The 26,154-nt window shown below is 32.5% G+C and overlaps 1 protein-coding gene across 4 annotated transcripts in view; it reads left to right on the top strand.

Annotated features, from left to right (window-relative positions):
* The window catches only part of LOC114334840 (gem-associated protein 5), a 284,268-nt gene that overhangs the window by 115,039 nt on the left and 143,075 nt on the right, over positions 1-26,154 (top strand). For all 4 annotated transcript variants that reach the window (XM_028284946.2, XM_028284949.2, XM_028284947.2 and 1 more), the window contains exons 5-6: positions 3,865-4,140; positions 19,299-20,493. In XM_028284946.2, coding sequence (XP_028140747.2) covers positions 3,865-4,140; positions 19,299-20,493 — 1,471 coding nt within the window. The remainder of the gene's footprint in view (positions 1-3,864; positions 4,141-19,298; positions 20,494-26,154) is intronic.

Raw genomic sequence — 26,154 nt, forward strand, 5'->3', positions numbered from 1 at the left:
CAGTACACTTCTATGAGCAAAAAATTTCAACTTGCTATCTGCTTTATTTTCAGTCCTGTAACATTTTGAAAAAATTAATTTTTTTTGCGAAAGCTGGATTGCAAAATCTATTGAACCGATCTCAATGAAATTTACAGTATTGTTTTACTGTATCATAAAGTTTTTCTGGGTGAAATATGAAGGTCCTAAGTGTAGCATAAATGGTTGAAAAACGTAAAATGCGAATACTTGTTTTTGTATAGTTTTTTCGCAATTATTGCTATTTTGCAACAAGGGTGACTATTTTTTAAATTTTTAACCAACTCTATATTGTAGGAAATTTAATTACGCAACTTTTATGTCGGTACATCTTTTCTCGGAAATGAATACTTTTAAAATTATAATCAAAAAACGAAGAGAAATATCGAATTTTTCCTTCATTTTTGACATTTTGAATATTTAAACAATGTTCCGGACCTTTTTGAGAGGGAGGATAACTCAAATATTATTATTTGAGTTATTTTCAAGCAATTTCTGCAAAAAAAATTGAGTCACCTCTCAACGTCCAAATGTACTAATATTTTTACAGATGCGCCCTGGTCTAAGAGACACGAACAGCAATTGATTTTTATATATATTATAAGATGAAGATATTTAGATGGCTATTAAAAAATAACGGTTAGCGATAGAAAAGTGGTAAATTAGAGTTGTATTTATCATTGCCTTCTACGTCATACAAAATTAAGAAAAAAAAATTTGTCCAAAAAAATAAAAAAAGATGTCAGGGGGACAACCCCCCCTTGTGACGTACGGGTATGAAAAATAGATAACAACCTATTCTCAGTCCTGCCGAATATAGGCGTAAAATTTCATAAAAATCGGTCAAACCGTTTCGGAGTATGGCAACAAACGCTGCGAAAAGAGCATTTTATACATACAGGGTGTCCAGAAACTCTACCGACAAACGAAGATAGGAGATTCCTCAGATAATTTTAAGACAATTTAACCCAATTCACCTAGTCCGAAAATGCTTCCTAAGGGAGCTAGAGCTCTTTGAAGATGGCGCCATGTAATTAGTTTTTCTTAAATACCTCCAGAACGCCTCTATTTAGAAAAACGAAAATTTGTATACATATTTACTTTCCTGAAATGAATCGATTCCATTCATTGCGAATTTCTAGTACCGGTCATAGGCGTCCTTTTTGGGTAGGGCAACGGTTATTTTATCGCATAACTTTTTAGTCTTCAACTTTTAAGCATTTTTGATACTGGATTATTAAATTGTGAGGTATTCTAGTACTAAAAGGTACTCTTACTTTAAGTCGGTAGGATACACTGTTTTCTAGAAAAATCGATTTGAAAGTTTTTAGTTTTGGGAATTTGAAAAAAAAAGTTAAAAAAAATTTAAAAAAAAACGATGTATTTTACGAACTTAAAGCAAGAGTAACTTTTAGTACTCGAATATCTCATAATTGAATAATCTAGTGTCAAAAATACTTAAAAATTAAAGACAATAAAGTTATGCTACAAAATAACTGTTGACCTACCCAAAACGGACGCCTATGACCGGTACTAGAAATTCGCCATTAATGAAATCGATTAATCTCTGGAATATAAATAAATGTACCAGTTTTCATCTTTCTAAATAGATTTTTTTAATCTTTTTTTTTTAATTCAAGGAACAAAAAATTTTCAAATCGATTTTTCTAGAAAACGATGTATCCTATCGACTTAAACTAAGAGTACCTTTTAGTACTAGAATAACTCACAATTTAATAATTCAGAGTCAAAAATGCTTAAAAATTAAAGACAAAAAAGTTAGGCGATAAAATAACCGTTGCCCTACCCAAAACGGAGGCCTATGACCTGTACTAGAAATTCGCAATGGATGGAATCGATTCATTTCTGGAAAGTAAATATGTATACCAATTTTCGTTTTTCTAAATAGAAGCGTTCTGGAGGTATTTAAGAAAAACTAATTACATGACGCCATCTTCAAAGAGCTCTAGCTCATTTAGGAAGCATTTTCGTACTAGGTGAATTGGGTTAAATTGTCTTAAAATTATCTGAGGAATCTCCTGTCTTCGTTTGTCGGTAGAGTTTCTGGACACCCTGTATAGATGTAAAAATTTTGGTGGCTACTAAAATGACTATATAAAACCGAATAGACCTTCCCTGAACTTCTACAAATAATTCAACATCAAAATTAGCCAAATCGGTCCAGCCATTCTCGAGTTTTAGCGAGAGACACGAACAGCAATTGAATTTTATAATATAAGATGAAGATATGATATTTAGATGGCTATTAAAAAATAACTGTTAGCGATAGAAAAGTGAAAAATTAGAGTTGTATTTATCTCTTCTACATCATATAAAATTAAGAAAAAAAATATCAGTACCCCTTGTGACGTACGGGTATGAAAAATAGATAACAACCTATTCTGTCCTGCCGAATATAGGCGTAAAATTTCATAAAAATCGGTCAAACCGTTTCGGAGTATGGCAACAAACACTGCGAAAAGAGCATTTTATACATATAGATGTAAAAATTTTGGTGGCTACTAAAATGACTATATAAAACCGAATAGACCTTCCCTGAACTTCTACAAATAATTCAACATCAAAATTAGCCAAATCGGTCCAGCCATTCTCGAGTTTTAGCGAGAGACACGAACAGCAATTTTATAATATAAGATGAAGATATGATATTTTGATGGCTATTAAAAAATAACGGTTAGCGATAGAAAAGTGAAAAATTAGAGTTGTATTTATCTTTGTGTTCTACATCATATAAAATTAAGAAAAAAAATATCAGGGGGACAACCCCCTTGTGACGTACGGGTATGAAAAATAGATAACAACCTATTCTCAGTCCTGCCGAATATAAGCGTAAAATTTCATAAAAATCGGTCAAACCGTTTGGGAGGAGTGTGGCAACAAACACTATGGAAAAGAGCATTTTATACATAAAGATGTAACAATTTTGGTGGCTACTAAAATGACTATATAAAACCGTGTAAACCTTCCCTTAACTTCTACAAATAATTCAACATCAAAATTAGCCAAATCGGTCATGCCATTCTCGAGTTTTAGCGAGACACACGAACAGCAATTGATTTTTATATATAAGATTTCCATATACTAACATATTTCTCAAATTGGGTTCTGTATCGCCATTCTTTACTATCTTTATCACGAATATGTGTGCCAAATATCTCGACAAGATATTCAAAATTAAAGCTGCAATCTTGGAACGCGTTTTCCATGTGCTGATGTTATATCCTATGTTGAAAATTCTAAACTGAGATGATAGAAGTAGCGGTTGTTTGTTGAGGCATTACGTCAGTATATTTAAAAGGATTTAGTAGAATAGTTCAAAATAAATATTTCGTTCAAAATAAATTTTAGAAAGCTGTCGTTAACAGGTTGACTGCCACAAAAAAATGTTTAAAAAAGTCCATGGTGCAAAGTTAAAAAAAGTACATCTGACAACCAACTGAAATATTCTGCCAAATTCTATTCAATATTCATATTCTGTCTAAATGAAAACTGATACGTATACGCGACGACTGCATGCCACAGCGGTCGAATACTGCAATAAATCCGCTTCTCTTACGACCTCTGGCAAAACAGGAACTATATCATAGACCGTATCAAATCGGTCGTATACGACCGCCATGGCATGAACTTATTGAACTGTCGGTCGTATACGACCGTCTGGCAGTCAACCTGTTAATAATATCGTGAGCATTATTTCAAAGATGAATAATTGACTAAACGTGGAGTGTGTTTGACACGTTGCATCCTTTATTTATTAACAATTTTTCTTATTCTTATAAAAAGTACCATACTTGTTACCATTAAATATTTCCAAACTTATTATAGAAGATGGAAAACTTCTGCATAAAATGAGAGCTCATGACAAACCCATTATATCTCTTGCCTGGTGTCCAGTACCAATCAACATATTTCCGAAAAGTCCTCAGAATTATGTTGGACAGAACAAGAAGGAGAAACCAGAACTCGAGGAAGTAGTCGACAAAGGAGAGAAAACTGAGGAATTAAGTCCCGTAGCAACTTCTCACCCATTACTTAAAGTGTATGACTCTGGCGATGAAGATTTTCTTAAAGAATGCCAGATTCTCAAAGACAAAATTTTAGGTAAGTACCAATAATATTTTTTGTTTGTTTTATTTTTCTTTTATATCTAGCATGAAAATATATTCAGCTTTTAAATTATAGATTTTTTCAAGATAGTGTAGGAAACAAAGGTTGAACCTTGCAAAATGGACACAAGTCCGGTTTTATTTTTTTCTGGTATATCAAGGGGTGCTTATTATAAGACTAACTTTTTCTGAAAAAAATTCGCCCCGGAACCCCCTTTTCACCCCTATAAAGGGGATAATTTGTGGTTTTTGCGGAACGTAGCCCTTCCTGTACCTTTTACAAAAAATTTCTTTTATAGGAATATCAAGAGGACTATATTTTCTACGATTTATTTCCCGACAGCATCTGTCTATCATCCACCGTTTAGCGGGGGTGGCGCCCCAAAGTTGACAAGTTGTTAAAAAAGAAGTTTTTAAAAAAATATATATTTTTTCCTAACTGTAACGGAAATTAAGAAGAAATCCTGCGGCGATTATTCACAAATAAGTGACAGATTTTTTGGTATAGGTTTCACTTAAGAGTAATTGCCCTATTTTTAATTACAGGGTGTTACATTTTAAAAAAACCCCATTTATACCATCTGAACCGTTTATGCTAGAGTAAAAAGACTTTCAGCGATTACCCATGTACTGGTGCTATTTATAAATTTGTATAATGCACCCCCATTTTTTCCCCGGAACCACCCAAGAAAAAAGAAGAATTAATAAATAAAGTAATTTTCTTAGAATACCTCACACACAATGCCCTTTATTAATATGCTTCATACATAATTTTGTGCACGTTATTATTACCCATGCATGGACACCAAAAGCGATTTCCTAGTGCAACTCCTGTAGCCAAAAAAAATAAATAAAATGGGGGGTTAAATTTTTTTTTTGTTTTTTGCTTTTTGATCCATATGGACATATGCTTCATCAATAGTGCTTTTCAAAAATATATATGGTTATTGCAACATCCCTGCGGAAACCACCCCTATCCTTGAAAATATACTGCAGAAACTAGCCCTATCCCTTGGCGGGGATATTTTTACGATTTTCTCATTACCTATGCATTATTTTTAAACAAAACTTATACAGGGTTAAAGACCACTATTTACTCTAAAAATTAGGTCCTATTCATTTTTTTCGTATAAGCAACCGTTACGGCACAGTGGCGCCGTAAACCATACGCAACATATGCTTTGGCGGGCTCCAGTTTTTGTTTTTTTTTTTCGTCATCTGTTCGTTTTATTGATAAAATACTTATGCAAAATAAAACAACACAGTGTAACCTACAAATTATGACCTATGCACATTTTACAATCTTTGCGCCCCAAAGCCACAGTGGTGGCCCAAAATCAATTTTTGCATATTTTCGTCACCTACACGCATTTTATTGCATTAATGCTACCTTAATAGCACAATATTTACCCTTAAGTGGTCGCTAAGCAGTGGCGGATCCAGAGAGGGGTGATGGGGGTGATTACCTCCCCCCCTCTCAAACCAAGTGATATTATATTTAAAGATTATAAAAATATTCATTTATTTTTATAGAAATACTTATACATATTATATTATTATTTTTAAAAGAATAGCGTACTTTTTATGCTTTAGCGACAAAGGCGGATCCAGCATCGTTAAGAGGGGGGTGCCAATTGGCTAAATTTCTATAAAAATAAATGAATATTTTTATAATCTTTGAATATAATATCACTTGGTTTGAGAGGGGGGAGGTGATCACCCCCCATCACCCCTCCCTGGATCCGCCACTGCTTAGCGGCCACTTAAGGGTAAATATTGTGCTATTAAGGTAGCACTAATGCAATAAAATGCGTGTGGGTGACGAGAATATGCAAAAATTGATTTTGGGCCACCACTGTGGCTTTGGAGCGCAAAGATTGTAAAATGTGCAAGGTCTTAATTTGTAGGTTACACTGTGTTGTTTTATTTTACATAAGTATTTTATCAATAAAACGAACAGATGACGAAAAAAAAAAACAAAAACTGGAGCCCGCCAAAGCGTATATGAGGTTTACGGCGCCACTGTGCCGTAACGGTTGCTTATACGAAAAAAATGAATAGGACCTAATTTTTAGAGTAAATAGTGGTCTTTAACCTTGTATAAGTTTTGTTTAAAAAGAATGCATAGGTAATGAGAAAATCGTAAAAACATCCTCGCCAAGGGATAGGGGTAGTTTCTGCAGTATATTTTCAAGGATAGGGGTGGTTTCCGCAGGGATGTTGCAATAACCATATCTATTTTTGAAAAGCACTATTGATGAAGCATATGCCCATATGGATCAAAAAGCAAAAAACAAAAAAAAAATTCAACACCCCATTTTATTTATTTTTTTTTTTTTTGGCTACAGGGGTTGCACTAGGAAATCGCTTTTGGTGTCCATGCATGGGTAATAATAACGTGCACAAAATGATATATGAAGCATATTAATAAAGGGCATTGTGTGTGAGGGATTCCAAGAAAATCACTTTATTTATTAATTCTTCTTTTTTTTGGGGTGCTTTCGGAGAAAAAATGGGGGTGCATTATACAAATATATAAATAGCACCAGTACATGGGTAATCGCTGAAAGTCTTTTTACTCTAGCATAAACGGTTCAGATGGTATAAAAAAGGGTTTTTTAAAATGTAACGCCCTGTAATTAAAAATAGGGCAATTACTCTAAAGTGAAACCTATACCAAAAAATCAGTCACTTATTTGTGAATAATTGCCGCAGGATTTCTTCTTAATTTCCGTTACAGTTAGGGAAAAATATATATTTTTTAAAAACTTGTCAACTTTGGGGCGCCACCCCCGCTAAACGGTGGATGATAGACAGATGCTGTCGGGAAATAAATCGTCGAAAATATAGTCCTCTTCTTATTTTTATAAAATAAATTTTTTGTAAAAGGTACACGAAGGGCTACGTTCCGCAAAAACCACAAATTACCCCCTTTAAAGGGGTGAAAATGGGGTTCCGGGGCGAATTTTTTTCAGAAAAAGTTAGTCTTATAATAAGCACCCCTTGATATACCAGAAAAAAAAATAAAACCCGACTTGTGTCCATTTTGCAAGGTTCAACCTCTGTTTCCTACACTAAGAATAATTCTTAATTTAATGAAAATTTAATACTATTTATTACACAATGTGATTGCTGGGAAGAAACTTTCAGCTAGTAAAAGACTATACAGGGTGTCCCGGAAAATAGTGCGTTCCTTAATAGACCAGGGCGGATCTTTTTTGAGGTGGATGTGAGACGTGGCATTCGGATTTTTGTAGATAAAGTTAGGTGACAACTTCAATAATTATAATTGACTTATGCTCCTTCTCAAATATGCCCGGAACATTAATAAAAAAATTTAAATATTTAAAAATTTCGAAAAATATCGATTTTTTTTACTTTCATTGCTTATAATTTTAAAACGATCCATTTGGGAACAAAGTCGTGGGGAAAGAATATAAAGATAATTGAATTTTGTATAATATACGACTGGTTTAAAATGTCTTAAATTATTACCCTTTCTGCAAAATAGCAAAAAATAGAAAATAAGGGGGCAAAAAAGACTGTTTTATTCAATGTTTTTCAACCATTTTGGTTGCACTTAGAACCTTCATAATTGGCTTAGAAAATTCTTACAACATACTTAAATTGTTCAAATTTTTTAAAAACTTTCTGAACAAAAAGTAGACTATTTAGAAGTTTGCTAATTTTTTTTACATATAAAGAAGTTCTCTACCTATCTAATACACTTTACATAATTAAAATCGGATTATTTAAGAGGCCTCAGCACTGTTTTAAAGTTTTTTTTGTTTATTGGCATTGGGAAGAACCCGTTTTGCCACGAAAATTTATAACATTTGAAAGTCTATACATATAACTGAACACAATTTGGTACAAATACAATTCTTACAAATCTATACATATAAATACAGTAACTGAATACAATTATTTGGTACAAATACAGTTTTTACAAATCTATACATATACAGGGTGTTTCATTAATAATTAAAAATACAAAAATAGACTGTTTCGTTTTGATTTAAATCTGTCTCCTGCCATCCCCCGATAGCGATATTTCTAGGTCTACCTGTTATCAAGGAGGCTATGCAAGAAGACAAATTTACATCGAAACTTCCGTAGTTCTCGGTATACAATAAAACTATTTATACCGGAGTAAGGTTAGAACGCCCTCTAACGGGGAATAAGTGAAATAAATGTCGACTCGATTCTAGTTTTCTGTTGACCCAGATATGAAAATATCAAAAGGCACCGCTAGGAAAATATTCCAAAAATGCGGTTCAGAGAATCCATATGAAAGGAGTCTTTGTACTCTCATACAGAGTATGGCATTAGTAAAAATACAAATCATTATTAAAAATACAAATTTTGTATTTTACTAATGCCATACTCTGTATGAGAGTACAAAGACTCGTTTCATATAGTTTCTCTGAACCGCATTTTTGGAATATTTCCCTAGCGGTGCCTTTTGATATTTTCATATCTGGGTCAACAGAAAACTAGAATCGAGTCGACATTTATTTCTCTCATTAATAATTGTCCATATGGTAACTGGAGAAACCTTAGCACAAAATACGAAGATTTAACGTAAAACACTTAAATAAAATGTGGTTCCTTACTGAGTCACAGGGTGTTTTATCTAAAAATTTAAAAATTATTTTTGCTCAGCATTTTAAATCTATTCAACGTATCCTTTTCATACTTGGCAGGAAGTATAGGTACTGTACAAACTACTAAATTATGTTAAACAAACGTTTCTGTCGATTACCAGAGGCGTACGACGGGGGAAAGTGAATGGTTGACCCTTTCCAAATTCTACGCCACTGGCAGAATTTCTATTTTAGTTCAATTTTTGGATTCTCCGATACTTTCTATGAAAATAATATACTCTACATTTGTAACGATAAAGTCATTAGTTTTCGAGATCTTTGAAGTTAAAAATGAAACGACACGGTTATTTTGATTAATGTATTGTGTCGCTTCATTTTTAATTTCAAATATCTCGAAAACTAATAATTTTATCTTTACGAATGAAGAGTATATTATTTACATAAAAAGTATTAAAAAATCAAAAAATTACACTAAAATAGCAATTTCGTCAGTGGCGTAGAATTTGGGAAGGGTCAACCAGCCACTATCCCCTGTCGTACGCCTCTGGTAGTAGCTAGAAACGTTTATTTATCTTAATTTAGTAGGGTGTACAGTACCTACACTTTCTGCCAAGTATGATAAAGATACGCCAAATAGTTTTAAAGTACTGGGTACAAATAATTGTTAAATTTTAATCATATGAATCATATCATAAATTAATCAAAATAACTGTGCCGTTTCATATTTAACTTCAAATATCTCGAAAACTAATGACTTTAATGACTTTATCGTTACCAGTGAGGAGTATATTATTTACGTAGAAAGTATTGGAGAATCTAAAAATGGCACTAAAATAGTAATTCCTCCAGTGACGTAGAATTTGAGAAGGGTCAACCATTCACTATCCCCTGTCGTACGCCTCTGGTAGTAGCTAGAAACGTTTGTTTATCATAATTTAGTAGGGTGTATAGTAGTCGCACTTTCTGCCAAGTATGAAAAGGATACGTCGAATAGTTTTAAAATGCTGAGCAAAAATAGTTTTTAAATTTTTAGATAAAACACCCTGTAACACATTAAGGAACCACATTTTATTTAAGTGTTTTATGGTAAATCTTCGTATTTTGTGCTAAGGTTTCTTCAGTTACTATATGGATGGAATTATTAATGAAACACCCTGTATATTTAATACCTAACTGGTATTATAACAAGAAGTTATAAAAAATTGCTTCGGGATTATGGATGCACTCCAGCATAATAGACAGTTAATTTTGAGGAAACGGGATTTTTAGTTTAGTTAGTTCCATAGTAAGGTAAGAGGTGGCATTAGAATTATGACTGCATTGAAAAATCCAGTGATTAAAGTCGTCAAAACTGTCACTGCAGTCACAGAGGGGGGATGTGGCCAATTTCATCTTATAAAGCTTGGAGTTGACTGCTGCGTGTCCGAAGAGGCACCTAATGTATTTGGTGTTAATTTTTCTATTGGGATGGCTTTTTTTAGCAAGCTTTGTAAAAGGAAGTGTTGGAAAGAGCGTGCAGTACTGAAATGCATTGTTAGATCTAATTATTGTCCATTTGTCTGCCCATTTAGTTCTTAGGTTTTGCTTACATATAGATAATGCGTCTTGTAGCGTTAATTCTGGAGCTTGTTTGCCATCAGTGATAGCTCTTTTTGCCAGTTTGTCAGCTGTTTCGTTTCCCGTTATGGAGGAATGCCCTTTGGCCCATATGAAGAATGTATTTATCTGTTTATAATCTAAGGCTCTTAAGGTTGTCAAAATTTCCACGATTATTGAGTTATTGTATAGGGAGGTAACGAGGTCCACCAGAGCTGATAAAACAGATTTCGAATCCGATATTACAGCCAAGTTTGACATGGGTAGCAGTGAATTGTTTGCCCAATCCAAAGCCTTAAATATAGCAAGTGCCTCTGCTGTAAAGATTGTAGAGTTTTTGTTTAGTTTAAACAACAAACTTTCGTTTGTGTTTTCTCTGTACACTGCACGTCATGTTCCAGTAGGGGATTTGGATCCGTCTGTAAAAAATTTATGAACATTACCTAACTTCTCTAATTCTATTTGCATAGATATGTTATTAATTGCTGGGTTATCGTTATATTCTGGAAAAATGATATTTGATTGTGTAAGACATACAGGGTGTCCCAGACTAATTTAGCCACGCTATATCTCTTAAAAGAATAGAGATTTTCGAATGGGACAAAAGTGGTCTATTCTACTTGTAATACACTTTAATATGGCGTAGAAAAAAATCATCCCCTAAATATTCATCCCTTAGTTACAACCCCTAACTTTAATTTTTTTAATAGCACCCTGTATATTTTTTATAGTTTTGGATGTGGTGTTCTATCGTCTATTCAAGACATTTTTTGAAAATAAAATCGGTTTGTAAATAACCAAGAAAATATCAGTTTAGCTTTGTTAATTATGTGTCCCAGACTAATTTATCCAGGCTATATTTCTTAAACGAATAGAGATTTTCGAATGGGACAAAAACTGATCTGTTACATTTGTAATACACTTTAATATGGCGTGGAAAAAAAATTATCCCCTAAATATTCATCCCTTAGTTACGACCCCTAACTTTATTTTTTTAATAGCACCCTGTAAGTTAGGGATGAATATTTAGGGGATGAATTTTTTCTACGCCATATGAAAGTGTATTACAAATGGAATAGATCAGTTTTTGTCCCATTCGAAAATCTCTATTCGTTTAAGAAATATAGCCTGGAAAAATTAGTCTGGGACACACAATTAACAAAAGTAAACTGATAGTTTCTTGGTTATTTACGAACCGATTTTATTTTCAAAAAATGTGTTGAACATATGATAAAAGACCACATCCAAAACTATAAAAAAAATATACAGGGTGCTATTAAAAAAATTAAAGTTAGGGGTTGTAACTAAGGGATGAATATTTAGGGGGTGATTTTTTTGTACGCCATATTAAAGTGTATTACAAGTAGAATATATCACTTTTTGTCCCATTCGAAAATCTCTATTCGTTTAAGAGATATAGCGTGGCTAAATTAGTCTGGGACATCCTGTATATTGAATTTAGCCGTGAAGAACGGCAAACCAGAATCATCACGTAGTTCGATATTTGAGACTGTTGCAAATGCATCAGCTAAAGGGGGACAGTTTCTGTTGTGCCAGTATTTATTAGTCTAGCTATATGCAGTTAAGATGCCTAACTTTTTAATAAGGTCGTTGTGTATAAATCGTTTTTGTTTAACGACGAATTTTTCAGCTAAGAACTGTCGTCGAAGTTGCATGGGGCATGGGGGGTTCGCCACACTCTGCAAGGAGAACCACCAAGAACAATGCGTAGAACCTCTGCACCCTATCTATTTGTAAAAGTCTGGAATTAGTGGCTGATCCATACAAAAAACAACCATAATCTAGGATAGAACGAGTGTACGCTCGGTAGAAAATCAAGTTAATGTTAGGTTCAGCGCCCCAATGATATATGTTAATTGCTCTTAGGATATTTAGACTTTTTTCACTTTTCTTAATGCATCTTGATATGTGATCAGACCAGGTCAGTTTGCAATCAAATATGATACCCAGATATGTGTATGTTTTGCAAACAGGTATAGCGTAATTTTGAATTGTTAGGCAATTAAGTTCTGGTAATTGGTGTCTGGTAAAAAATACAATAGCAGATTTATGAGGTGATATTTCAAATCCCTGTTCAGGAAAGTATTTAGAGCAGCAGTGCACTATATACTTTACTAACACATTGAGAGTAGTTTTTATGAGTAGTGTATATAGAAAAATCGTCAACATATTGTAAAATTATTGCATTCATACCAAGGTTGTGAACATCGAGGGTATAGATATTAAATAGAAGCGGGCTCAACACCGACCCCTGTGGCAGACCAGAGTTAACCTCTCTAGGACCTAGAGTATTTGTATTGCATTTTATAAAAATCTGTCGTCTGAGGAACATATTAATAAGAACAAATGCAAATTGTGGAGGTATATGGATGCATGTTAACTTTTCATATAAACAATCCAACAACACGCTTTCATAAGCACTAGAGATATCTAAAAATAAGGCAGCTGAATAATGGTTTTCTGAAAAAGCCAACTGAATTTCTGTTGCAAGATTGGCTGCACAATCGAGAGTACCTTTACCTTGCCGAAAACCAAACTGGGATTGGGGGAGGATGTTATTATTTTCTAACCACCATTCTAGTCTGAGTTTGATAATCCTTTCCAAAGTTTTTAATACACAAGACATTAGAGAAATGGGTCGCAGAGCTTTGTTGTCACTGAACTTAGGAATAGGGATAATTAGACACTGTTTTAATGAGGAATAATCCGTATCTCCTGAAAGTATATTATTATATATTTTGCAAAGAAAGTGTTTCGCCGGGTCAGGGAGCTTTTTAATCATCGTATAATTAATGCCATCTAAGCCTGGAGCAGTAAGTTTTGACGATTTGATATTAAGTTCTAACTCTCTTAGTGTAACTGGGGCTAGAAGAGAATGATCATGATTACTAGTGGGTGTGTAGTGAATGTAAGGACTAACAAAACTTGGAGCTAATTTATGAAAAAGTAGTTCCACCTCATCTTCTGCACAGGGTTGGATATCTTTTTTCTTCTTTTGAAATCTATTAATCCGTCGCCAAATTTCCGAGGGATTTGAATTAATATTGAGTTGAGTATAATAGTCTGCCCAAGCATGTTTGGCTTTCAATTTGAAGGTTCTTTTGCAGAGCGCATCTATTTTTTTACATTGACATAATTTGAAGTTAATATTGCGCTTGTACGTTTTGTAGGCTTCCTTCCTTTGGGTAACTAACTGTTGACATGAGTATTATAGCATCAATGTTTTGAACTTTTCGCGATCCCTCTTCAGGTGACAGGCATAACTTTGGTTTTTTTTAAATAGGAAAGTACATCATGTGACACATCATTTAAAAGCTTTTGAAATACTGATTACAAGAATGTATAATACTTTAATCCTTTTTGACAGCGTAGGCGCAAAATTTTGGTCGAATTATTTTTAAATACATTCATTTTTTCTCGAATCCTGAGAAAACTAATAAGTCTTTTTGAAAAATTTAAACGTGGAATGAAAGATTACATTATTACCGAGTGCCGAAAATCTCTTCGAATAACCAAAAAGTTTCTTTAGAATGAGCTATTTGAAATTAAAAATCACACTAAATTATCTTTTTTTTTTCACCCCTGTAAATTATTAAAATAAACATTATAGAATATTTCAGGGACTTTCGACCCTGATAATACTGTAATCTTTCATTCTGCTTTTAAATTTTTCAAAAAAAGTTTTTCTCGGGATTCGAAAAACATGATTGCACTTAAAAAACATTAGAACGGAAATTTTGCGTCTACGCTATTAGATTATTATATATTTTTGTAATCAGTATTTCAAAAGCTTTTAAATGAGGTGTCACAAGATGTACTTTCCTATTTAAAAAAATCAAAGTTATGACTGTCATCTGAACAGGAATTGCATAAAGCTCAAAACATCGATGCTACAATATACTATGATTATTTTAAAAATCTTCCTGTCTGAGCGTTTTTCTTATGTGCTAAAAATATATAAGTTAATAGTGAGGGCTAACACTTATTCCAGTGCACTGTATATGAACGTGTAAATGAATTAAAATTAATATTTTCTGTTGAAAACCGTTAACTTCACAAAAGAATATTATAAGACTTTTTTGTTTTAAATGATTCACTCAGCCCATACCTTTAAGAAATGCACTATTTTCCGGGACACCCTGTATTAGTCCATTCTTTCACGGTTTTTGCTCTAAATTTTTAAGAACCGCTTGGATTGACATGAAATTTGGCATACGTATAGCTTACATGTCAAAGAAAAAAAGTGATATTGTGCCGATGTGTGCTTTTGCCCTGGGGGTGACTTTCCCCCCGTCTTGGTGGTGAAAAAATATATGTCAAAAATAAGTCCGGAAATGGGTAAACTGACTAATTTTAAGTAACTTTTGTTCTATAGAGCTTTTTCGCCAAGTCAACACTTTTCGAGTTATTTGCGAGTGAATATGTTCATTTTTCAACAAAATAACCACATTTTTAGACGGTTTTTCGCAAATAACTCAAAAAGTAAGTATTTTGTCGAAAAAACGTTCTTAGCAAAAATATAGCCTATAAAAAAGTAAAAAAAATGGTGTACGCGTTAGGTCTCTGGATCTCGTAGAACCAGAGTTATAGCCAATGAAAAATAGATTCATATTCACCAAATTTCAAATAGAATATTTCGACGTAAAATATCCAAAAAATTAAGCACTTTTTGGGAAAAACCCATTATAACTTTTTTAAAGTATTTAAAAAAGCTTTATTTCTGTTTTTACAAAAAGTTTCTAGCATTAAATTTAAGCAAGTTACGCTCAAAATAAAGATGGTCCATTTTGTTTTTGCAAAAAAAATCGGGAAGGCCACCCCCTAATTAGCAACTTAAATGAAATTAATCGTTACCGCTCCACAAATTATTTTACTTATGTTGTGTTTATATGATCTGTAAGTTTCATCGATTTAAAGTGCTTATTTTTAAAAAAAATTGGTTTCAAAGTAAAATTTTAAAAAAATTTTAATTTTGAAAAATACGCTTTTTTCAAAATAACTTAAAAACTGTTAGAGATACCAAAAATCTCGAAAAACAAAAAAAGTCAGATTTGCTTTTCTGAATATTATGTATTTTTTTGTTTTTCTGTTAAACAAAAATTGATTGAGATTTGGTGTTTCTAAATTTGCATACATTCGTGATCAGTGACTAGTTCCGCCCCTTTTAACTACAGCCCTTTCAATAATAAGGACTTTGAACCTATGAAACTTACAGATCATATAAACAATATATACACGAGTCAAGAAACTTGTGAAGTCGTAACGATTAAGTTCATTTAAGGTACTAATTAGGGAGTGATTTTCTCGATTTTTTTACCAAAACCAAAAGGGACTAACATTATTTTGAACGTAACTTGTTTAATTTTGATGCTAGAATTTTTTTTTATAAAACAAAAATGAAGCTTTTTTTAAATACTTTAAATAAGTTGTAATGAGTTTTCCCCGAAATGTGCTTCATTTTTGGTTATTTCACGTTAAAGTATTCCATTTGGAATTTGACGAATATGAACCTATTTTTCATTAGCCATAACTCTGCTTCTACTAGGTGTAGTGACGTGATATATACACCATTTTTTAAATTTTTTACAGGCTATATTTTTGTTAAGAATGTTTTTTCGACAAAATACTTACTATTTGAGTTATTTGCGAAAAACCGTCTAAAAGCGTGGTTATTTTGTTGAAAAAATTAACATATTCACTGCCAAATAACTCGAAAAGTATTGACTTAGTGAAAAAACTCTATAGAACAAAAGTTACTTAAAATTAGCCAGTTTATCGATTTCCTGACTTTCTTTGGACGAATATTTTTTCACCCCCAAGAGGGGGTGAAAACCACCCCCAGGGCAAAAGCACATATCGGCATAATATCACTTTTTTTCTTTGACTTGTTAGCTATGTGTATGCCAAATTTCATGTCAATCCAAGCGGTTCTTTAAAATTTAGAGGTTTTGCAATATTTTACCGTTAAAGAACGGCTATATATTAAACAAAACATCCCCATTATATTGTGTAAAATCCTATGTCAAACTTTTTCTAGTCGGATTCTAATGAACTTTGATTAACCGTCGCTGTTGTAAACAAGGATGCGATGGTTCACCGGATAGACGGAACTATAACGTTACGCTCTAAATAACAAATTTCTTCTTTACGTGCTGTCTCGTCGATCGAGATTCGTGGATATTCTGATCTTAGATGCTCTGTGCTCTGCATAGTTCGATTGATGTGATGTTTATTGAGATTATTCTTATTCCGATACTTCTTTTCTTCTTCCTATGCCATGAATCTTCCGTTGCATAATTAATTTAAGCATATCTTCCATGCGATGATCCCCAAACAACCACCACCAAGGGAATTCGAATGAAGATAGTGAGAGATTGTAAGAAAAATACAGGGTATTACAAGAAAAATACAAGCAAACTGTCATTTATTTTTCATGCAGAAGTACCCTTTAAATTTTGTCGCACACTCTGTATTGATGAAAAACATGGCTATTTCTTAAAGTACTTAACTTTTTTATTATCCAACCTAAGCCAATGACTCAAAAACCAGAATGTTAAAAAACATGAGGCTATAGTTGGGTTTTAAATTTCAGTATTTTATAAATGCTAGAATATGCCACAGGGTGACGCGAACTTTGAGAAAAACCACAGTTTGATTGGTACACCACGTATACAGTTACATTTTTAGTACGTTCTTTAACGGTAAAATATTGCAAAACCTCTAAATTTTAAAGAATTGCTTGGAATGACATGAAATTTGGCATACACATAGCTAACAAGTCAAAGAAAAAAAGTGATATTGTGCCGATGTGTGCTTTTGCCATGGGGGTGGCTTTCACCCCTTCTGGAGGGTGAAAAAATATACGTCCAAAGTAAGTCCGGAAATGGATAAATTGACTAATTTTAAATACCTTTTGTTTTATGAGTTTTTTCATTAAGTCAATACTTTTCGAGTTATTTGCGAGTGAATATGTTCATTTTTTAACAAAATAACCTCGCTTTTAGACGGTTTTTCGCAATTAACTCAAAACGTAAATATTTTGTCGAAAAAAAAATGCTTAGCAAAAATATAGCCTGCAAAAAATTGAAAAAAAATGTGTATATTTTAGGTCTCTATACCTGGTAAAAGCAGAGTTGTAGCTAATGAAAAATAGGTTCATATTCGTTCAATTCCAAATGGAATACTTTAACGTGAAATAACCAAAAAATTAACCACTTTTTGGGGAAAACTCATTACAAATTATTTAAAATATTTAAAAAAGGTTTCATTTTTGTTCTATAAAAAAAATTTCTAGCATCAAAAGTAAACAAGTTACGCTCAAAATAAAGTTAGTCCCTTTTTTTGGGTAAAAAATCGGGAAAATCACCTCCTTATTAGTATCTCAGATTAACTTAATCGTTACCACTTCACAAGTTTCTTTACTCGTGTATGTATTGTTTATATGATCTGTAAGTTTCATCGGTTCAAAGTCCTTATTTTTGCCAAGAGCTGTAGTTAAAAGGGCTTAAACGAGTCACTGATCACGAGTGTATGCAAATTTAGAAACACCAAATTTTAATCAATTTTTGTCTTACAGAAAAACAAAAAATACAAGATATTCAGAAAAGTAATACTGACTTTTTTGTTTTTTGAGATTTTTGGTATCTCTAACAATTTTTAAGTTATTTTGAAAAAAAGCATATTTTTCAAAATTAAAAATTTTATTTTAAAACCAAATTTTTTCAAAAATAAGCACTTTGAGTAAATGAAACTTACATATCATATAAACAAAACTTAAGTTAAATAAATTGTGGAGCGGTAAAGATTAATTTCAGTTAGGTTGCCAATTAGGGGGTGATCTTCCTGATTTTTTTTTGCCAAAACAAAAGGGAGCAACTTTATTTTGAGCGTAACTTGCTTAAATTTGATGCTAGAAACTTTTTATAAAAACAGAAATAAAGCTTTTTAAAACACTTTAAAAAGTTATAATAGGTTTTCCCCAAAAAGTGCTTTATTTTTTGGATATTTCACGTTGAAATAGCCTATTTGAAATTTGGCGAATATGAACCTATTTTTCATTGGCTATAACTCTGGTTCTACGAGGTCCAGAGACCTCAAGCGTGCACCATTTTTTTTATTTTTTCACAGGCTGTATTTTTTCTAAGAACGTTTCTAAAAACGTGGTTATTTTGTTGAAAAATGAACATATTCACTCGCAAATAACTCGAAAAGTGTTGACTTGGCGAAAAAACTATAGAACAAAAGTTACTTAAAATTAGTCAGTTTATCTATTTCTGGACTTATTTTTGACATATATTTTTTCACCCCCAAGAGGGAGTGAAAGTCACCCCCAGGGCAAAAGCACACATCGGCACAATATCACTTTTTTTTCTTTGACATGTTAGCTATGCGTATGCCAAATTTCATCACAATCCAAGCGATTCTTTAAAATTTACTGCAAAAACCGTGAAAGAATGTACTATTTACCTGTCGAGCAACAATAGTATTACAGCGATATTGTTAAAGAATAAAGCTATAACATAATAAAAAAGTCACTTAAATCGAACAACAGGTTTGGAAAATTCGAGACATCAAAAATGACCCATTTTCTTATGACCTATATTTTTTAGTATTGGATATTATCATCATCATCAGTAGCTCGACAACCCTTTTTCGGTCCTGGATTGTTCTAGGATTTTCCGTCATTCTGTTCTGTTCCTTGCTTTATTTTTCCAGTCGGTAATCTTAAGTGTTTTCAGATCTTGTTCCATGTATCTAAGTTTGGGTCTTCCCTTTGGCCTTCTGACTTTTGGCCTTTGACCTTAGTATTGGATATAATCATGTTTATATTGTCATGTAAGCTATGGCAGCGACAAAGTTTCATATAATCTCATGGGTACCGCTTCCAGCGTCACTGCTTTGTAATAATGTAATATTAAATATTTTACAGGTTCTCGCGAGAACATCATAGACAAAGTCGAGTCTGAGGAAGCCGAAGTGTCGTCAGATCAGTTACATCGCATAATCGATACAAGTATTTTAGAAAAAAACTTAGATCCTCAACAAAAATTAGATTATCAAAGTACTAGTGAAGAACCACATAGCTTTGAACCAATTGATCATCCTGAGCTTGATAAAAATCATGATTCAACAAAATGCGGTAGTACATTAAATGCGGTTCCAACTGGATCTGAATCTGAATCAATTGAGTCAACCATAACGAAGGTAGAATCTCAAGAAAATAAAAGAGAATATGACAAAGAACTAGATACTGTACCTGCTAAACCAGATGACCAGAGCAATAATTTGGATGAACAGAAGAGCTGTGAAATAAATAAAAACACTGAGCTTCTTGTGAGTGATACGTTAAAAGCTGCTCCAACTGAATCTTCAAATGAGTCTACCATAAACGAGCCAAAATCTCAAGAAAATAAAAGTGAATCCAAAACAGAATTAAATATGGCGTCCAACAAACATGATTTAACTGAACATGATGTAGAATTAACAGAGCCAACGTTAAAAGCTCCTCCAACTGAATCTTCAAATGAGTCTACCATAAACGAGCCAGAATCTCAAGAAAATAAAAGTGAATCCAAAACAGAATTAAATATGGCGTCCAACAAAAATGATTTAACTGAACATGATGTAGAATTAACAGAGCCAACGTTAAAAGCTCCTCCAACTGAATCTTCAAATGAGTCTAACATAAACGAGCCAGAATCTCAAGAAAATAAAAGTGAATCCAAAACAAAATTAGATATGGCGTCCAACAAACATGATTTAACTGAACATGATGTAGAATTAACAGAGCCAACGTTAAAATCTCCTCCAACTGAATCTTCAAACGAGTCTACCATAAACGAGCCAGAATCTCAAGAAAATAAAAGTGAATCCAAAACAGAATTAGATATGGCGTCCAACAAACATGATTTAACTGAACGTGATGTAGAATTAAATGAGCCTAAAAACGATATTCAAAATGACGATAGTGTTCTTCAGAATGACAAAGATCTCGAAACTAAATTGAATGATCACGTTGACGATTCTGGGAATGGCGCTTATGCTGAAATGAATATAGTGACAGCTACTTCAGTAGAAGAGGCACCTCAAAAAGAATTTTTATTGGCGTCTTCGGCAAAAGAAAGGTAAGTAAACTTATTTTTAATAGTAAACATATTAAAAACGATATTTTCATCCTACAAGTCTATAGAATAAAATATCTTTAATGATTTCTTCAATATCACTATGCGTGAAGATACACAGATGGCGAGGAATATAAACCAATTAAGAGGATGGGTACGTATTTTCGGCTGCAATGCTATTCAAATGAGGATTCATTTTTTTCGAATCGTGAGAAAACTAATAAGTATTTTTGAAAAATTTAAACGCAGAATGAAAAATTACGTTTTTAGCGAGGGCCGAAAGTCTCTGAGAACTTGTATAATGTTTATTTTAATAAGTTACAGGGGTGAAAAACTAAGAGAAAATGTAGTGTCATTTTTAATTTCAAATATCTCATTCGACAGAAACTTCTTATATCTGTGGCTTGGTTCGAAAAGGGCCAATGCCAAATTTTTGTTTTTTTGTACAGGTTTCTTTTGAATTTAATATTGACCAAACAAAATGCAACAGATTGACACTGGCCCTTTTAGCATTAAGCCGCATTATGTGACTTGGTGTTAAAATGGCCAATTTGAATGTTTTGCATTTTGTTTGGTCAATATTAAATTCAAAAGAAACCTGTACAAAAAAACAAAAATTTGACATTGGCCCTTTTAGAACCAAGCCACAGATATATTCAGATATATAAGGGACTTTCGGCCCTCGATAATAATTTAGTCTTTCATTTTGTGTTTATATTTTTTTAAAATATTTATTAGTTTTTTCAGGATTCGAAAAAAATGGACACCATGTCCGTGGTGATATTTTCCAAATCGAACATTCGCTATCTTTGTCATACAACGCACTCAGTCGAATATAATGTTATGACAAGACTCAAGACAGTAACAAGTAGAGATGTGTCCGACCCGCTATTTTGATATAGCAGTTGATTCTGCTACTGCTTTTAACCGCTTTTACGATGATAATAAAATCAATCAAAGAGGTGTTTATTAAATAGTATTGATAGTGTATTTGAAAAATAATGATTGATTTAAGGCGTACAATTAATAAAAATGTATTTATTGTTTATATATTATTTATGGAAAATCCAAGTATTTCAAGTCATTAAAGTTCACATAAAAGTATTATTTTATAAGAGTTTGTTCCGATAACCGTAAATAGGTACGAGTTTAGCTATAAAGTAAAGTGACCATGGTGGCATAAAACGTAGTAAATGCTAATGCGTCAAGTACGTATGTACTACATTTTTGAAGATTTCACTACACTTACAAAGCATTTGCTTTTCTCCGTAGTATTTGCTACTGTTTACCAGATACATAAAAGAATGTACTGCGCTTTTGAAGTATGTGCTTGTTTAGTAGTATGTATTTTGCTTCAGTTTAAGTGAAGTTGGTGGATGGAAGACTTCGGCGTAGGTATTTTTTGTTACAATATGGCAGCATTTATGAATGTGTGTCATAGAAAAATTTACAAACTAAAAAGAAGATTCTTAATTTTTGGGGTCATTCTTTTATCAAATAAAATTTAATAATTGTGAAGAATATTAACAAATAACAATTGTTCATTTTTATCCTCGCGTAACTCGTTTGTCGCTTCGGAATCACTCGTTTTTACTCATGTACAATTCTAATAATTTGGTACGTAAAAATGTGAATTTACAAATCACAAGCACATGGAAAACTAATTCCATCACGATTGGTGTAATGCAGACACGGCTGGCGCTACGCTTTGTAGTAGATACTTCAGGTCAGTAGTAGGTACTTCTGTTGTGTAGTAAGTTCTTTTCAACAAAAGCACCTACTTTTATGTAAAAGAAAATGCTACAAAGTAGTGACTATTTGCTGAAGCAATAGCATCTACTACGTTTTATGCATTACACCCATTTTCTTGAGTGAATTATTAAATGTCGACTTCATATTTTAATATAGATCATTTTAAGATTTTATAATTAAAGGCTTCGCTTTTAACGGAGAGTTTTAACGTTTTTTTTTTCTCGGAGAAAAATAATAAAATGATATTTTCGGCTCCTTTTCCTAAGTGACTTCTCTATTGAGGTTGGCGGTCAATATGGCAAATGTCTCTCTATTCTGGGCTTGATGAATTAAGTCATTTCCTGTTGTCTGGGTCCAATCTCTGATGTTTCGTAGCCAAGATTTTTTCTTTCTTCTTTAACCCCTTTTACTTTCGATCTTGCCTTCTAATATTACCTGGAGCTGCTCAAATTCCCTATGGCGCATTATGTGTCCTAGATATGACGTCTATTTAATTTTGATAGTATTGACCAGATGAGGACGTGTGTTTATTATTTTCAGTAATTTTTCATTCGTGGTTCTGATGGTCCAGCTTATTCTTAACATTCGTCGGTTCATCCACATTTCGAATAAATTCAATTTCATATTTTCACTATAAATTTAAAATTAATTTGAAAAATACAAAAGTAATTAATTTGATTTATGTAAAAAAGTTCTTCAATTGAGCTAACCGTCTATTTCTTCGCTTTTCAGTAACACATTTCTTGTAACAACGTCCCATATTTTAATTTAGGCAAATAAAGAAATAAATAAAGTCTTTATAAATTAATTGAGTAATACTACATTTATACAACGCAGTCCTTCACATGTTCAAACGTTATCTAAGCTTTCCATGGTAGTATATTATTAAAATAACTTACAACTTTTTTTCTTTTTCGACTATTTGTATAGTATACAGGGTGTCCCGAAAAGATTGGTCATACATTATACCACACATTCTGGGGTCAAAAATAGGTCTATTGAACCTAACTTACCTTAGTACAAATGTGCTCATAAAAAAAGTTACAGCCCAGGGTTGGCATAGAATTTCCCCATCTTATAAAACCCAGCGGGTTTTTTCGGGTTTTTCAATTGATAAAACCCACTATTATTGGGTTTTTTGGGGTTTTTTCAAAAATAGCAAATTTTCAGTTGAATGAACGTCATATTTATTTCTGAATAAAAACAAAAACTAGCATAAATACCATGAAGTAAGTAGTAGGTGAACACAAAACGAGAGAAACTGAAACTAAACTAATAAAACACTTATTTTAAATATATAGACAAATAAAAAAATAAACAAGTTTCTTGTTAAACAAAGCATCAGCAAAGCATATTAGTTATCAGGAAAATCAGAATCTGTATTTTTGTCACATTCCCAATTCCCATTCGTTATTCGTTAGACTCGGTCGAGGACGAGGACTCGGTTCTTAAATGATTATATATTTTTACCAAGTTTGCAGCTCTATCGGCACCTAATCTGTTGCGAAGCTTAGTCCATATTAATCCATATGAAGAAAAAATCCGCTCAATAGATGCAGATGAAGCTGGACATGAGAACAAAGATAACATATAAATACAAAATTCATATGGTATTTTATTTGTTTTTTTATTTTTTATTGATATCAGCTTCCACCATTTCTTTGTTGAGAATTTTTTGACAAGTTCTTCTTTGAAAAGTGTTGCGGGGAACATGTCTGTATCCTTAATCTTGAATGATAACATCACTGCCAAAAACTCATCAGAAAGATTCGATGCAACCCATTGTTCGACTGTTTCCTCTTCTTCCCCTGGATGGAAGTCATCTTCCCATGTATTTGTGATCCATAGTATTTGCAAAAAGGTGAAATGGTTGAATGGCAAAGTCATATCTCTTTTTTATTTCTTGTCTGTATGACTGTAACAAATCATGGTCGAGGGCATCTTTCCATATTTCTACTGCATCAGAAATGTTTACAGAATCACTTTGGAATCTGTCTAGAGCTTTCACAATAACGGCAAGTTGTTTTTGCAAATACAGAGCCTCTCTATATATGGCGATATTATCTAATATTTGGGAGATATTTTTATCAAATTCTTGCTCCTTCTCTGTCCCAATTTCAACATATATGTGATAGTTGCTTATAAATTGCCGACATTGTCAAGTTGCTTTATTTTGTAAGCATATTTTGTTATTTTATTATTTTTGCAATAAAATTCATAATTTTTGTAAAACTTTTGATAGAGCAGAAACTATATATCAAATCTAAATAAAAAACTGAAAATCCCCAAAAAAACCCGAAAAAATCCTAAAAAACCCGTCGGGTTGGGCTTTTAAAAAAAACCCGGGTTTTTTCCAACCCTGTTACAGCCCTTTGAAATTACAAAATGAATATCGATTTTTTTCAATATATTGAAAACTATTTGAGATTTTTTACTGAAAATGGACTTGGGACATTCTTATGGCAGGAACATCTTAAAACAAAATTATAGTGAAATTTGTCCACCCCATAAAAATTTTATGGGGGTTTTGTTCCCTTACACCCCCCCCCCCCAAACTTCTGTGTACGTTCCAATTAATTCATTATTGTGGTACCATTAGTTAAACACAACGTTTCTAAAACTTTTTGGCCTATTTGTATTTTTTAGATAAGCCCGTTTTTATCGGGATGCGGCTTCTTTTTTAATATGTTTACATAAAAATTTTATGGGGGTTTTGTTCCTTTAAACCCCCCAAATGTTTGTGTACGTTCCAATTGAACTATTTTTGTGGTACCATTAGGTAAACACAGTGTTTTTAAAACTTTTTTGCCTCTTAGTCTTTTTTTGATGTCACCTTTTATCGAGATGTGGCTTCTTTTTCAAAATATACCTAATAATGCAAATTATAAATAAATTTTCAGATTATTAACAGCTCTCTATAATCGTACTTAACCATATACAAATATGTGGTGGATTCGACAAATATTCAAAATATCTCGATAAACGCTGGCTTATCGAAAAAGTACTAAGAGGCAAAAAAGTTTTAGAACTATTGTGTTTACCTAATAGTGCAACAATAATAATTTAATTGGAACGTACACAAAAGTTTGGGGGGGTTTAAGGGAACAAAACCCCCATAAAATGTTTATGGGGTGCACAAATTTCACTTTAATTTTTTTTAAGATGTTGCTACTATAAGAATGCCACATGTCCATTTTCAATAAAAAATCTCTAAGAGTTTTCGATATATGAAAAAAAATCGATTTTCAGTTTGTAACTTCAAAGGGCTGTAACTTTTTTGTGGGCACTATTGTATATAGGTAAGTGAGGTTTAGTCAACCTATTTTTGACCCCATAATCTGTGGTATAATTAAATCAAAGATTGATCATAAATTTTATGATCAATCTTTTCGGGACACCCTGTATAAATAATGGTAACTAATGAATACATAATTAGTGAAAAAATAATCCTATCATTTAAACAAGTAAAGGTTATCCAAGAACATTCAAAAACTGAACGAAACCAAAATAGCCATCTCTACCTTTCTAATGACAATGTCACTGTCAACCTAATGTTTACATCAGTTTCCATACCAGTGAGAATTTTACTACACGTAATTTGCCGTGTTAAGACAGAAAAAGTACGGATAGCCGTAAAATGTTTGCGAATTATGTACCCATGGCCTTAAACAAAATTGATTTCAAAAGTTGAATGACAATTATTTTGTTCCATCGAAGTGATTTCGACTACATCGTCTTCCATGCCTAATCAACGATGATTATGTATTTTTTCATCTACATCAGGAACAAACTACAAAAAACTAACAATTACATAGATACAAACATAACATTACCGTAATCTAACAACAAAACACTGAAAACTTTTGTTTTCAATACTTCCACAAAATGTATTATACTTAATGTCACTATAGC

The sequence above is a fragment of the Diabrotica virgifera genome, chromosome 3, assembly GCF_917563875.1.
Source record: "Diabrotica virgifera virgifera chromosome 3, PGI_DIABVI_V3a".
Taxonomy (NCBI): Eukaryota; Metazoa; Arthropoda; class Insecta; order Coleoptera; family Chrysomelidae; genus Diabrotica; species Diabrotica virgifera.